The sequence below is a fragment of the Nannospalax galili genome, unplaced genomic scaffold (assembly GCF_000622305.1).
Source record: "Nannospalax galili isolate Female #2095 unplaced genomic scaffold, S.galili_v1.0 scaffold1639, whole genome shotgun sequence".
NCBI classification, from domain to species: Eukaryota; Metazoa; Chordata; class Mammalia; order Rodentia; family Spalacidae; genus Nannospalax; species Nannospalax galili.
Window position 1 is genome coordinate 1408157 of NW_008343206.1, and position 15846 is coordinate 1424002.

At 54.2% G+C, this 15846-nt stretch overlaps 1 protein-coding gene across 2 annotated transcripts; it reads right to left on the reverse strand.

Moving 5' to 3' along the window:
• Positions 1-13043: 13043 nt before the first annotated feature.
• Positions 13044-15725, reverse strand: Tnni2 (troponin I2, fast skeletal type). 2 transcript variants are annotated; one of them, XM_008839226.1, is made up of 8 exons: positions 15599-15725; positions 14951-14980; positions 14767-14773; positions 14243-14284; positions 14032-14160; positions 13827-13916; positions 13354-13530; positions 13044-13223 (listed from the first exon to the last, which is right to left on the reverse strand). In XM_008839226.1, the coding sequence occupies exons 2-8, from the start codon at positions 14956-14958 to the stop codon at positions 13128-13130; spliced, it is 549 nt and encodes a 182-aa protein (XP_008837448.1). In that variant the 5' UTR covers positions 14959-14980; positions 15599-15725; the 3' UTR covers positions 13044-13127. The 2 variants fall into 2 exon arrangements, with proteins under 2 accessions (XP_008837448.1, XP_017655157.1); XM_017799668.1 differs by lacking the exon at positions 15599-15725 and adding an exon at positions 15082-15097.
• Positions 15726-15846: the final 121 nt, after the last annotated feature.

The following is a 15846-nucleotide window of genomic DNA, read 5'->3' on the forward strand; positions in this document are numbered from 1 at the left end:
ACGGCAGCTCCCAGCACTACTCCGCAGGTGGGCGGTGGCCTGGACCCCCACCCCAGCCTGGTTTCACTTCCCCCTTCCGGCCGCAGGTTGAGGTTTGGAGCCTATGGGGCTTGGGTTGGGGTGTTTTTGACTCTGTTGCTGCAAGAGGGAAAAAAAAAAAAAAAAAACCAAACCCAAAGCACCCATCAGGAAGTGTTGAGCAAGCTAGGCACCCAGGGCGGCAAAGAAGAGGGACTGAGGCAAAAGTCGGGTGAAGAGGCTCCTTACAGCTCTGCGGATGCAGTTGGGGCATCCTGTACATCTATCTCTTGAGTGTCCGGCTCTCCTGCGGTGTCCAGAACGCACCTCCCCTTCAGCACACACGGAACCCTTTCAACCTCTTTGGAAGGAAAGTCCCCGCCCCACCCCTCTGCTTCTGTGAGTGCCCTCAGAACATGGTAGAACCAGTTCTCAGTGCTTCAAGGTCATGGCCTTGGACAACCCCGACTAGACTTTACTCTTCAGATATTTATTTCCAGGGTCCTACGCTCGAGGCTCCCACATTCTGCAGGTCCAGAGCTCGTCTCATGCCATCCTCCCAGTTCTCAATCCCCAGGCGGCTCCGCCCCCACTCTGCTGTACCTTCTTTCCCTGCAGACTCTGATGGCTCCCATTCTCTGTGCTCTGAGCTCTCGGAACCAACCACATAGTTGGCCAGTGTCCCCACCTCTGCAGGGGTGGCTCAAGGCTTCTGAGATGCATGACCCTTGCAGGACTTGGGGGATGGACTGACACTGTTAGGACCAACGGGGACTCTAGGGCAACAAATGTGGGGACCAGATTCAAAGTCTCAGGACTTGGGCTGAGGTGCCATTGGGCCAAGTTCAGACAACCGCAGCATGGCAGACGTCCCTCCCATCCCTGTGAGGCCCCTTGGCCCAAAATATGTGAAGAACAGCAAAAGAGCAATGTCCTCTTACCCAGAACCAGCCAGTGAATGGCCTCAGAAATCCAAATGCAAAGTCCTGCAGGCGTTCCAGGAAGGGGGTGGGAGAGAAACCTGGGGGTGCTGAGAAAGGTGGTGGGACTCAGAGTAGCAGCCGGAAGCAGGCCAGTGCAGGGTGAGCCTGGGGCAGTAGCCCCGCGTGTGGCTCAGTGGTGGGCAATGCTGACTTGCCCCATCACAACCCACAGGAGGAGGCACACAAAAGACCCAGGCCAACATTAATCAACAGGCTCAGGGTAGGCCGGGCCGCCTCCTCTCCAGCTTCCTCCCTTCGGGTGTTTGCACCTTGCTTCTTTGGGGGAAGGGGTGTCCCTCAAGTCCTGGAGTGAGTGAGTGTATTTGGGTAGCAGTGGCCCTGGCCACCTTCCTGATGCTCCCTTCGGTCAGCTGCCTGGCCTGTCCATCCCACCTGCCCAGCCCAGGTGCCCTTTTGTACGTTGCTTCCTGGTCCACTGCCCTCCAGGAACTTCATCTGGCCTGCTGGTCCTCGGGGCTGGAGGATGGGCAGGCAGAGGCCAGTATCTTCCTTGGCCATTGGCTGCCTGCAGGCTAATTTGCCTCACTCATTCTTGGGGCCTCTGGTCTAGTAGCTAACAGCTTCCAGAGGAAGATACAGACCCCCAAACCCCAGAACCTCTATCTGAGGGGAAGTCCCAGGCCTTGTAATGTTCCCTGAATGGCCCCCAAAGTCCAAGGGCTGGAAAGTCAGGCCCCAGAGTGGCAGTGTGGAAGCATAGGACTCCTGAGAAGAGGAAGGTCCTATACTCCTGGTTGTGGGCATCACAAAAGCGACTTTGTGGGCAAGATGGCTTAGGGAGTAAAAGTGTTTACGGCCAAGCCTGCTGACCTGAAGTCAATCTCCAGACCTCAAATAATGGAAGGAAAGAACCAGTTCTTGTGGCTTGTCCTCCGATTTCCACATACATGCCCTGGCACATGTGGGGTCACACACACACACACACACACACACACACACACACACACACACACGCAAATATAACAACTTTTACATGAGTTCTGTCTAGTCTTCCTGTCTTGCCGTGTGATGAGCATCAAAAAGCCCTCATCAAAAGTCAGCCCCATGTGCCTGTACTTCCAGCCTCCAGAGCAGTGCTGCGCTTATAAAGCCAGCCTGCCTTCGGGGTACTGCTGTAGGAACAGAAGGTACGTCATGGTGCCTCAGACGTGCTGGCCCCTGTGACCTGCCTCATGAGCTGTGTGAGTCTCATCTGAGAGAGACGTTTTTACTCCTTTCTAAGCTTCTTCCAGACCCCAGTCATCAAAGAGGCTGCCCCTTCCCCCTGCCTGTCTCTGCCCCCACAGGCCAATGCAGAGCCTGAGCCCTCCTATTAAGGATTGAATTGCATACTCCAAGATGTATATGTTGAAGTCTTAAACCTCAGGACTTCAGAATGTGACCTTATTTGGAAATAGGCTTGTTGCAGATGTAACCAGTTAGGATGAGGTCACCGGGGGTGGGAAGTGGAGGGCCCTGCTCCAGTATGACTGGTATCCTTACAGAAAGGGGAAATTTGGGCACACACACACACACACACACAGAAGCTGGAATGGCCTGGGCAGATTTTCCCCGCAAGTCCCCATTAGGGCCCCTCTACCTCTACACTGAGAGAGCTATGGCCATGTTAGGATTTAGATCTGAAGTGTCCCCCTTAATCTGGTGTTTTGAATGCGCAATCCCTAGCTTGTAACACTATTATGTGTGTGGGGGGGGCTCAAACCCAGGACCTTGCACATGCTTGACAAGTACTCTACCCCTGAGCTATACCCCAAGTGCTTTGCGATGCTATTTTTTTTCCCCCATTGCTGAGGACTGAGCCCAGGGCCTTGCACTTGCTAGGCAAGCACTCTACCACTGTGCTAAATCCCCAAAGCCTTGTGGTGCTATTTTAAAGGGTGTCTGTGGAGGCTGGGGATTTAGCTCAGTGACAGAGTGTTTGCCTAGCATACACAAGGCCCTAGATTCTATCGCCAGCATCACAGAGACACAAAGAGACACATACAGACAGACAGACACACACACACACACACACACACACACGCACGCACGCACGCACACACACACACACACACACACATACACACACGAGGCTTTAGAGCCTCCTAGGACTGGCTCTGGGGGAAGTAGGTCGAGAAGGTCAGACCTTTTTAGGTTACCCCTGATTTCTCTTCCTGGGCTGTCTCCTCTGCTTCCTAAAGCCTCTGTTGAGACCACAGGCTGTGCTCTGTTCTAAGTGCCTCCATATTATATAAAACCGTGCTTTTTCTGGCTGTGCCTGGCTCTAGGAGTCTCCATTTTACAGCAGCTTTTTGATTCCATTTTGAGGGAAAAAGAATCCCCTAATGGACCCAGAAATCGTGCCATCTGCCAGGCCCTACCCACCCACCACGGACTGATAAATGACTTATTCCTGGGAATAGAAAGAGAGCCATCATGTAAGTCTATTAGGAGAATAAACTCTAGGGGCATGTGTCATATTAAAATCATATCAGGGAAACTGTCTAAGAACTTATCACACATGCCAGACCACGGAAAGTACGCAAGTCCCTCTCCTGAACCCATAAAGTGATGGACACCTAACACTGCCAAGGCCCCAGACCGACCTGTTGTCTGATACCTGGTGTGTGGGTCAAGGACTGAGGACTCCCTGACGGTCTCTGGAGCTTGGGCTCGGCTCGGCCCTTGGCGGTTAAGTCCCTGGAGCTTGGACCCAGCACAGTCCCCTCAGTCCCTTGCTGTCGATAGGACTGACAATACTTGCCCATCGATCTTTTTGCCCATCTAGACCTGAACCCTAACCTGCTGTTTCCTGCCTGTGGTGGTTTGAATGAGACTGTCCCCCATAGGCTCCAAGTATTTGGATACTTGGCCTCCAGTTTGTGCTTCTGTTTGGCGAAGATCATGAAAGTTTTGGGAGGTGTGGCTATGTTGGAGGAAGCATACCACTGGGGGCGGACTTTGAGAATAACTAGTCTGCCCACTTCTAGTCCGGCTCGCTCCGCTTCCTGTGCCTGGTTAAAGATGTGGAGGCTTAGGTTTCTGTTCTGGCTATCCCTTCCACTATGCCTCCCTGCCATGATGGACCCTTCCCCTCTGGCGCCGTAAGCCAAGGAAGTTGCTTTGGACAAGGTATTTTATCAGAGCAACAGAAAAGGAACCAACGCACTGTCCCAGGCCTTTCACCTCGCAGCTGGACTCTACCATCCCACTCTCAAACCCTCCCAGCACTGGGCTGATTTATTTCATGCATACAGACACTCAGCCCCTTCTGAAACCTACAAATCTACCATAGCAGGACTGAGGGTTGGCTCCACAGTTAAGAGCACTTACTGCTCTTCCAGAGGACTCCAGCTTGGTTCCCAGCACCCACATCAAGCAGCCCACAACTGCCTGTAACTTTAGTTACGGGGGATCCAATGCCTTCTTTCTAGCCTCCATGGGCACTGCATGAGCATGTACCCGTACAGACAGATAGGCATAGACACCTACACATAAATAAAAATAACTTAATAATTAAATCATCTACTGTAGGCTCAGCTTTCATTCTGTAAACTTGCGTATATGAATATAGACATTCGCTCTGTGATACGAAATACTATTGGTAATTAGAATTCGGGTAACAGAACCTACATTCGCCTTGGCCAGCACTAGGGGTAGGTGGGATTATCTGGCAAGTTGCTGTCACTGAAACCACTAAACTTTGTGAATTTACTGTTATTCAATAAGTGCTGACATTGTGAAAAGACATATGCATTTGTCTGTTTTTCTGACATAGTGAGTTCCTAACAGTCTTAATATGAGGGCTCTCCATCACATATTCTCACCGCTTCAGGAGGGAGTCCCTTTACCCTGCCTTCCCAGCCACGATGAGCTGAAATGTCCTTGAAACCATGAGCCAAAATTAACCTTTCCTTCTCTGAGTTGTTTTTACCAGGTATTTGGTCACAGCGATAGAAAGCGGGCCGGTTGTAGCCCTGTCTGTGGAACACTCTTCCCGTGTGTCTGTCAAACAGGCCCAGCCCCTCCCAGGGAGGCCTTCCTGTTCCCCAGCACCTGCAGGGATTCTGCCACAGGCTACATGAGGACGCGCTGGAGCTTGGAGGGCCCTGCGTGGTGCCTTAGAGTCGGCCATATCCTCTCCTCCCTCCTCTTCCCACACCCCATCCTCATTCATGGCAGACTATCCCTCACGTTTTAGGAGACATGAAAGCCAGGGCTCTGTGTCTTCATGCCTCCATCCAGCCACCACCTCTGTGGCCTACGTCCCCTGCCAGCAAGCGGGCTCCTTTAGACTCCAGCACTTCTGGGTCCTGGCTTCTAACCCTCCAGTACTCCAGGACCACCCTACTGCTGTCCTCTGTAGCTCCTTCCTCTCCCTGCCAGGTAAGCCCTGTGCCTCCACTATCACCTCTACTCCACCTGGACCAACAAGAGTGCCTGGGCAGACTGCCCTGGTGGAACCTGCCAGCCAGATGGCTATCCATAAGGGGTGTATGTGCTGTCTGATAGCCATGAACTCCTTGCTGAAAGACACCCACACAGACACAGACCCTTCCCCCACAATGACTCCAGATAAAACAGCCATGTATGCACTCAGAATCACTAACTCCTCAAACTCCAAGGGCCTCCTCCTGTCCCCATACCTGATACGGTATCCAGGTCAAGAGACTGTCCAGGCCAGGGAGGCTGTGAGTCGGTGCTGGGATGCGCCAGGCTCTGCCTGGGAGGACAGCATGGCAGGCGAAGCTGAGGAGGGTGTTTGCAAATCCAGCAAGGCAGGATACAGGAACCATCCAGGCTGAGCGGCCAAGGGGTGGTAGGATGGGTGGATCAGGCGGTCGGGAGCCCTGGAGAGCTGGTTAGGGCTCGATGGCCATTGGGGATATCTTGTAAGGCCTACTACAGGAATGTGGCCTGGAAGGCCTGGGGCGAAGTCCACATCTTCTTTTGTCCCCGAATGGAAGACAGACCTCAGGCAGTAGAGATGGCCTCTAGGAGAGCATGGATGTGGGCAGAATGAGGGGTTAGGGAGAGGAGGGTCTCCAAGAGGCACCGGGGCGATTGAATGACCTCAGTTGAATGAGAGGACGAGAGGATAATGTGATACCAGGTCCTGGATGAAGAGACCTCATAAAGCACTCAGCAGCAGGTGACCAGAAAGAAGGGCTGCTTGGGGTGCTGAGGTTTGTGGGAAGTCCCTAGATTCTGATGTTGCCCTACCAAGCAGCTCTGTGAGCCGGTCGGCACATCAAAGCACAGTCATCACTGTCTCCAGCGGAGCAGCTGAGACTACTGGCAAGAAACCCCTGGGATTGAGCCTGTGGCTGTTCCCTCGAGGAAGTGCTACCGGAGGTCAGGATCTGTGTGGTGTTTTCCGGTCCAGTCTTGATAGACTGTTTTTCGGCCTCTTATTTAAGGAATTGAAATAAAGTCTCACCCAGACTTGCAAAAGTTGCAAGGAACTTTTATTCAAAGCAAAGCGACAGAACAGATCAGATACACTGTCAAGAGTGACAGTGGCCAGAGGGGAAGCGGACTCAGGGGACCTAGTTTATCGCTTGGGGCTTCTTTTATGGGGTCTAAAGGAAGGACAGGTTGGATAACAGTAGGAAGTAGTCTGGATGGTTTTCTATTTTGATTGACAGATTGTTATATAACCGCTTCTCTACAATGCATGTCCCTTTCCATAATGCATCTGATTTTAAGCATATGCATGCCCAATTATGCATGGGCTTAAGATGGTAAATAGGGGACTCTTGGGACTAGCGAGATGGCTCAGTGGTTAAAAGAACACTAGTTGTTTTTGCAGAAGACCCGGGTTTGAATCCCAGCACCCACATGGCAGCTAACAACTGTCCATAACTCTAGCTCCAGGGGCTCCAACAGCCGCTTCTGTCCTCTGCAGGCATTGCATTACACAGGTGCACTTACCTACATGTAGGCAATACACACGTACACATAAAATAAAAATGATAAAATAAAAAAAAAATATCGAGGTGCATTGGGGCTGGAGAGATGGGCCAGCCACTAAGATAGGGGGTTCTCCCTAAAAGTTAGCTCAGAAGATACAGTCCGCCTTGCTGTGGGTGCATCTAGAGCTACGCCAGTCCGGGTCAGCTTTCTGATCTCACTACTTTTTAAAAAATATTTGTGTTTATTGTTTCTATTTTGTGAGTATGAGTGTATTGCCTACATGTATGTAAGGCACCCATGGTGTGCAATGCCCACAGAAGTCAGGAGAGGGCACTGGATTCCCCTGGAACTGGAGTTATAGACAGTTGTTAGCAGCCGTGTGGGTGCTGGGAACTGAACCCAGGTCCTCTTCAAGGGAAGTCAGTGTTCTTAACTGCTGAACCATCTCTCCAGCCCGTGCTCACACTACCTTTGTGTAAGGCACAACTGGAGGATGATTGACTCAAAGTTTGATGCTTATTAAAAGGTGAAGAAACTTATTCCATTGTTCAGAGAAAAGTGTGCATGGGCTGGGACGCAGGTGGGGATCCTGTGTTGACAGCAAGTTGCTGGGCGCATTGGTCAGAGAGGGATGTGTGTGTGGTGTGTGCGGGTGAGGCTCTCAGGCTGCCTACTGCATTGCTAAAGTATTCCCTATGCTTGCCTACCCCAGAAGGAGGGGCAGGGAGGGACACTGGACCCTTGCCTGAGATGCAGTGCTCTCTTCTATGCCCCTTACCAGCTGCATGTGGTCTCAAGAGGTGCTAGAGGTGTAGGATGTGAACAGTTAATGGGGGAGGGGGTCCATCTATCTGGATGTGAGGAAGTCATCAGCCATGGTGGGGTGAGATTTTTTTTTTGGTGATATGGCCGTTTAGGGATCACCCAGGCTCCTTTAAGCAAGCTTTCACCTATACCCCTCCTTTGACTGACCTCCCTCCAACACTCCTGTAGTTAACCCCTCGCTCATGCTTCTGACAGAAGCCTTTACTTGTGCTTCTGTAAATAACCCCAATAAAATCATCAGTTCACCAAGCTGGACTGGGTAGAACCATTTCTTTGGTCTATCACCACTACCCATCTGGCCTGAGTACATGTTTGTGGGAGAGGCTTATACAACGTGGAGTCTTGACTTTGGACTTCCTAGGTCCCAGAGTGCCAGAAAATGAATTTCTATTTCATGCTAATGATCCATTCTCAGTTGTTTTGTGATAAAGGCTGAGATGGAGAACCAGGTTAGGCCACAGGAGACTCCTCCAGGCCTTAGCAGAGGCAGGCTGGCTGTCCTGGGGCTGACCGGCGACAACTAGGTAGTCAGAGGGCCAGCAGCACTCAGGGGAGGAGCAGACTGGAGGTGCCCAGTGCCCATCTAGTGAGATAGGTGTTCCTTTTTCTGTGCCCATCTGATGGTCTGCTACACTGAGGCCTGACGTAGAGGCAAAACGGGGCTGAGCCACAGAGGCCAGCCCTAACTCCTCTGACTCCAGGGTCCAGGGCACAGGGAGAGAGCCAGAGCGAATGGGTTTGGCCTAGACAGAGCTGGGGATGAGGGACCAAAGGGTACAGAGTCTCTGAGATGGGACTACCCAGGTCATAGTGCCCCATAGCGTAGGGCACTGCAGGGGGCCCAAGGGAAGCTCAGGGCAGTGCAGGTGCCAGAAGATGGATAGCTCAGGGATTCTTACTCACCTTTGTCCAGGAGGACATCCCCTAGAGAGGAACCGGTGGCCATGGCCCCATCAGTTCCACCAAGTCTCCAACGGGCACCGCTGTTCCTCACTGTCCCACATGTAACCTCTGCTCCTCCTGTCCCTGGACATGGCAGCCACCCAGCCATGGATCCTTGGTCCACTCTGATGCCTGGTCTCCCTAGACCCTCTGGAGCTCTCTCAAACTGGGAGTGGTGCCTCTGCCTCCACCTGGGCCCTCCAGGCTCTCTGCTCTGTGGAGACTGCAGCCCATGTCTCAGCCTCTGCAGTCCTGCTCACCGACTCCCATCAGTCGGCCTTTGGCTGCACTCGCTCCTGTTTAAAGACTGTATTGTTGGAGGCTGAAGGATGGCTCAGTTGGTACAGTCCCTGCTGTGCAAGCATGAGGTCCTAAGTTGGTTCCCTAGCATGGCTGCTCTGGGGAGGCAGAGGCAGGAGGATCCTCGGAGCTCGCTAGACAGCCAGTTTAATCGAATTCTGCAATCTATCGGTTCAGCAAGCGACCCTGTCCCCCCAAATAAGATGGAGGTGGTAGAGGAAGACGCTCAGTGTCGACCTCTGGCCTCCGCACCTTGCAGGAGAGACTGGCGCTGAGACAGTGATGGGTCCATGGCGGGCAGGACCACACCTTGACCAGGACTCTTAGCTAAGCAGGCCTCCAGCCTCTATTTAAACTTCAACCTCATATTTTGACCCAGAGATGGATGTGGGTGTCACCGACCTCTTCGTTCCTCTCCCTCACATGGCCACATTGAATGAATCTCTGTTCTCTGCTTCTCCCCCCACTACTTCTTGTCTGTTTAACTGGCCGGCGGAGGACAGGTGACTGAGCACGCCTTGTTGGAGGCTGCTGGGGGACAGGCTCAGGCCCTAGCAGCTCTGGTAACTTGCTTCCTGCTCTGTGTCTGTCAGCTTCCTTCCCTCATTCCTACGGACTTCATAACTTTACAGTCTCTTTCTTAACAAGAAGACAGTCCTGTTAGCTGCAGGACGGTTATCAAAGCAGCTGGCCTTTCATCTAATCCATCAGTCTTGGTCTGTGACTGGCTTCCCACACTTTTTCTTTTTTTCTTTTTTTTGGCTTTGGCCACTTGTTGACTTTCTAGCTGACAAGATATTTCAGCTCCTCTGTGTTTCCCCTTCACAGCCCTGCTACTTGATAGAGGATAGTTGTAGACCACCATCTTCAGTGCTCCTGGCTCCTGGGGTGCCTCAAGGAAGTGCCTATATCTCAGACCCGCAGCCTGGCAAGGAAGCACCTGTATCTCAGACCTGCAGCCTGGCATCTGCCTGCTCTCACACTTACCCACCCTCAACCTGCCCACATTCCCACCTGCCTGTCTTCATGACTCCCACACTCACACCTCGTGGCCCTCACATCTGTCAACCTAGACGGACTTAACCCTTGCTCTCCGACAGCCAGTTTCAAAAATGAGACCTCACACTTCCTTCCTGACTACTGCCCAGCCTAAGTGTCTTGGGGTGTCAGCTGATCCTCGACCTTTGACCTCACTGCAGGAATGTCTCTCGTCCTTCATCTCTCCGGTTTCCTCCCCAGGCAGTGGCCCCAGTCCATCTGCACATCTCACATCTAAAGATGCTCTGATTCCCTTCTCCAGCCCAGATCCTACTTCTAATTATTATTGGAGAATGCCCACCGCCCCTGCCTCAAACCCCACAGTTCCTCATCTCCTCTTCCATTGGAGAATGATCTAGACTCCCTGGCTCCCTCAGTCAATCACTAAGTCCTGGGGACCTCACCTGTTCAGTGTCTCTGCCCGCTTCTCCATCCCAGGAGACGGTGCTGGCTCTCATACCCGTACTCCACCCTACCTCTTGATTCCCCTGCTGAGGTCTTTCCAGAATGCAGAGCTGTCAAGGTTGGCCATGCACTTGTTAGGAAGAATTTCCCCCCTCAGCCTTTGCTGCATGTGGCTCGATGGCCTTCCAGCTGGGACACCTGGGGTTAGCCCACGGGATCACAGAAAGCATAGGACATAGGGATGGGGTAGGGCTCAGAGCAGTGCCCAATACATCATACAGGCATAGGGTCGGTCACTTTAGTATGGTTTGTAGGGAGTTCTTGTACTTTGCTAATTCATTGGAAAATGTAACACATGACCAGAAACCTGCCATCCTACTCAAGAATTATATCCCCCAAACTTAAATCTGTGAGACGCTCCATCCCATCTGCCCTGTGAGTACTGCATCCCCCTCAGATAACAGTCATCTGCCCTGTGTCCACTGCACCCACCCCAGATAACGATCACCTGGAATTTTGTGTTTGACATTTCCTGTTTTCAAAAAAAAGATCATTTCACCCTGTAGTGGCTAATATGGACAGGATCTAGAATCACCTCAAAAACAAACCTCCATGCACGCCCATTAGAGTCTAGATTGTGTTAACTGAGGTGAGAAGACCCACCCTGAATGTGGGGGTCACCATCCCATGGGCTGGGGTCCCAGATTGAATAAGAGGAACAAAACAGCCTGGCGTGGTAGCACACGCCTTTAGTCCCAGCACTTGGGAGGCAGAGGCAGCGGGTATCTACAAGTTCCAGGCCAGCCTGGTCTACATAGTGAGCTCCAGGCCAGCTGGGGCTACAGGGAGACCCTGTCGAAGAAACAAGTTGAGCACTAACATAGATCTCTCTATTGTCCTCGACGGTGGATGTCGTGTGACCAGCTGCCTCGTGCTCCTGTTGCCACACCTTCCCACTGTGATGGACGGCACCCTCTAACTGTGAGCCAGATAAACCTTCCTCCCTTAAGTTGCTTTTGTCTGATATTTTGTCATAGCAATGAAATAAGTAAATAATACAGCTGCCTGGCGTGTCCCGCCCCACACGGCATTGAGCCTTACTTCCCCATAGCAGGGCCCATGTGACCTGCCTCCCATCTCCACAGACTTCAGATGCTCTATGTGCTGGGATGCACTGGGCACTGTTGGTTGAGCATAGTCCCAGTTCACTTTATCCCCAGGGTTCAAGCCAGGCTGTCTCTCGAAGTAACTGCCCTTCCACCAGGACCTGGACCTCTCTGTAACCCTAAGTTGCTTATTTTCATCTGACATCATCGTACACAGCATGGATCTAGGGCATGTGCCTAGGAGTGTTGCCCTAGCAAATGGCTCTGTCTCTGAGCCCACTGGGCTCTGACTTGCTCTAGGCTCCGTGGTGAGGAGGGGCTGTCCCCAGAGGCCTGGCCTTCCCCTGCAGCAGTAAGTCTGAGGACCAGGAAGAAGGTCCAGGGCTGGGGCTTTTTCAAGAAAGGACTTCAGGAGCTGGAGAAGGAGCATGGTAGATCCAAGGCTTCTGGGGTGGAGCAGGGAGGGGCCAGGATGCTGTCCTCAGCTAAGAGCGTTCTTGGTATCAGTGGACACCACTGCTGACCCTCCAGGGCCCCAACAGCTCCAGCGTGTGGACTCCAGGGCACAGGTAGAGCATGAAGGTAGTCACCCACAGGTCCCCACTGAAGACCTCAACAAAGAGACCTTCTAGGGCCCTGACAGCACCTCACATGAAGGGAGGGTTGGTGCCACAGCTGTGCCAAGATGGCTCTGGTCAGGCCTGGTAGGGACATTATCCTGGCTGAGCTGGGACCTGAGACAGAGCAGAAATCATTTTGGGCCAAGGTAGGGCCAGGCTGGGCCTGTCACCATTCTACCCAGGGACAGGGACCCAGGCTTCACCTACTGGACACAGGCCCTCTGAAGGGGTTGATGACCCAGATCAGCCCCATGCATATCTATGAGAGGGTCCAGAGCTGGTGGCCTAGCTGTGAAGCTAAGTACTGAGCCAGGGCCCTATGTCTCCCAGGGTGGGGGTGTGACATTGATGGCTTTGGGAAGTGGTGGTAAGGATTCAAGCTGAGTAGGCTCAGTCTTACCCTCATCTCCACAGTGTGGGCAGGCACTGGATATAGAGTGTATGAGAGGGATCAGGGTTGATGCTAACCCAGAACTGTGTAGACAGAGCGCTGATGAGGGAAACAGAATCAGCCGTCCAATGGACCCAGGGTGGCTCCCAGCTTCTAGGCTCAGATGGAGCCCCAAAGGGAACCTAAAGTCCTGAGGAATGGGGACTGCCCCTGTCCTGGGGCATGCCTGCCAACGGCTACTCTGTCTATGGACAACTGTACCAAGGGACAAAGGCACTCATCCCAGCAACTCCTGCTCAGACTTGATGGGGTCCTGTGGTCATCTTTCTCCAGACCCTGTCAGGTTGAACATGGCCGGAGCAATCTGGGAGACACTTTGGAGCAGATGTTGCCCGTATCCTCCAGTTTTGGGGTGTACCCCGGATCCTTGAATCTACCCACACCTCAAGGCTGCTATGAGCCCCAGAGTGGTTGAGAACAGAACCAAAGCAGATCAGTGTTAGGGATTCCAATCCTTTATTGAGGTCAGGTGCTCCTGGACTGGCTGTTGGGTCCGCCCCCAGCGTGGGGGTTAAGTGGGCAGTTAGGATTCGGACTCAAACATCTTCTTCCGTCCCTCCATGCCAGACTTCTCCTCGATGTTCTTCCTCCAGTCACCCACGTCGCGCAGGTCCCGCTCCTGGGGGAGAGAACAAAGAGGCCTCAGACCCACTCCCACTGCCCCAGACCGCCCTGGGCCTCAGTTCCCTCTGGGAATGAAGCAGTGGGCTCTCCCAACGCAGGGCATCGGCTGTGGACCTCCAGCCTACCTTCTCGGTGTCCTCCTTCTTGACCTGCTTCAGGTTGGCCCTCAGGTCCATGCACACTTTGTGCTTGGAGCCCAGCAGTGCCTTCAGCATGGCATCTGCGGACATGCGCACCCGCCGCAGTGGGGGCCTCTTGAACTTGCCCCTCAGGTCAAACAGCTTCTGGTTCATGTCTTCCAGCTAGGAGGAAGAAGCTGAGTGGGTTAGGGGCCTAGCAGCCCTCATATCCCTGGCCTTGCTGGGGGGTATCCCTGCCCCAGACCCCAGCAAATCATGTGGTTCCACCCAGTGTGTTCCCACCACCTGGCCCCACCCCCACAGCACCTGGCTCCATCCCGTAACACCTAGCTCCACCTGGTTCAAGTCACCTGACCCCTCCTCAATGTCACCTAGCCCCACCGCAGGCCCTCGGTCCGTCCACGGCTGGCTCCGCCCCTGTCCTATGCCCCGCCCACCCACTGGCCCCGCCCTCTCACCTCCTTACTGCTCTTCTGGACCTTCACCTCCATGTCATACTTCTCCTCTTCAGCCGCATCGATCTTCGCATGCAGTTGTTTACAGAGTTCCTGGGTGGGCGAATGGGGGTGGGTGGCTGTCCTCCTGGCACCTGAGGACCACTGTCCCCACCCGGCCCTGGGCCACCAGGCCTGACCTCCTGAAGGAAGCGGGAGCAGGGCCTACCTGCACTTCCGACATGGAGCCCGGGATGTGCAGGGGAGGGCAGTGCTCAGACAGGTAGTTCTGCTTCTCCGACTCCCTGCGGCTCTCCTCCTTCTCCAGCTCGGTGGCTGCGATCTGGAGCATCACGCTCTGCAAGATAGTGTAGGAGTGAGGGTCTGCAGTGAACCCCAAGCCCCCACACCCCCCGGCCCTCCACAGCGCCCTGCCATACCTTCAGGTGCTGTCTCCGGGCCGTGATGGCTCTATTGCGTTTCTAAAAGCAGGACAGGGTAAAGGAGAGTCAGGCCTGGGCTGGAGCCATCCAGGTCAGGGGGCTTCTACCCCAGGTAACTGGGTCTGGGGCTCCCAAGGAGGCCCCATGCCCCTGCCCAGGCCCCATTTTCCCCTAGTCCAGGGCCTGCTTCAGGGACACAGAGCCTGTGATCCTGACACTCTGCTTGAATGGCACAGTGGGTTGGAGGAATGGGGTTAGGGGCTGTGGTTAGGAGGGGGAGGGTATGGCCAGGCCTCAGAGGCTGTAGGGAAGGGAGGCCTGGGAGGTGAGTAGGGAGCAGAAATCAGAAAGGGGAAGTGATTCCCCTGTGATTAGGCCCCAGTCCCACTTCCCCTGTCCTGTAAAGCTCAAGGCAGACACTTCCTCTCTAGGTGTCTCAGTGGGTGAGGCACTTGGGGGACCCTGAGCTCTGCTTTCTGCCCTATCCCCAGAGGGTAGTTCAAGCCTCAAATGATACTTACCTCCTCGCTGTCCCAGGAGGAAGAGCGGGGTAGGGGTTGGAGAGAAAAGAACAGTTAGGCCAAGGCTGGTGGGAGCACCCATGGAGCCCTGGGTGAACTGGGGCTGATGGGGTGGGTGGTGGCCAGGGAGGACAGGGAGATCCAGGACCCATGCCCTGGTGAGGGGATGCTGGGTGCTACTTACTCCCCCATCCTGAGGTCTTGAGCTCTGATCCTGTGGGGAGAGAGGTAGAGATGTGGGTGCCCACCCTGCAGGAGGTCAGGCCCGGAGGCCTCGTTCTCACCAGCCCTCCTCCTGCCCTGCCCCCAACCCACCTCCTTCAGAGGGCAAGGCCTTAAAGGACATGCTCTCCCCACCCCACCCACTCTGAGGGTGAGAAGCAAGAGGAGAAAGTGTTCCCAAAATGTCCCAGGCGGGGCCTGAGGAGCTGCAGCTGTCCCTGAGGGAGGGGTGGGGCTGGCCAGCACAGGTGGCTGCCAGAGTAGGGCCTGTTATTTTTAACGCTTGCTCCTTTGGTTGGAAACCTAAGTACATGGAAGAACGAGCTTCACAATGTGGCCTGGGGGCTCAGGTCCCCTCTTGCTTGACCCAAAAATTCTGCTATGTGTCCCCCAGAGTTAGTGCTTGGTCATCAGAGGCCTCCTGTCCAAGACCCCCACCCCATCCAAGCAGCACCTGCGGCTTCTCGATTCTACATCTGTGGAAGCCCCCAGAGAGAGCTGCTGACGGCAACACCAAGACCCCCAAGCCCTTGCCCCAGGGAAGTCCTCCTGTGAGCTAGCCTGAGCAGTGCCCTGTCCTCCAGCCTTGAGAAGCTGGGCCAGGCCTCACCTAGAGTCTGTGCAGGAGGGCTGAGAGCGAGGTCAGGCTGGCAGCAGCAAGCTGGGCTGGTGGGCCAGGGGGAGGGGTATAAATGGATTCCCCCAGGCCGGGCCCCTGCTCAGAAAGGGCATGGAGTCTCCTTAGACCAATGGGGGCACAGGGAACCAGACAGCCTCCCCACCTGCCCAGGCTCTGGCCTGCCAGCCCAGGCGCTGGCCTGTCCAAGAAGTCTTGGGGGTGGGGGGGGGGGGGGGCGG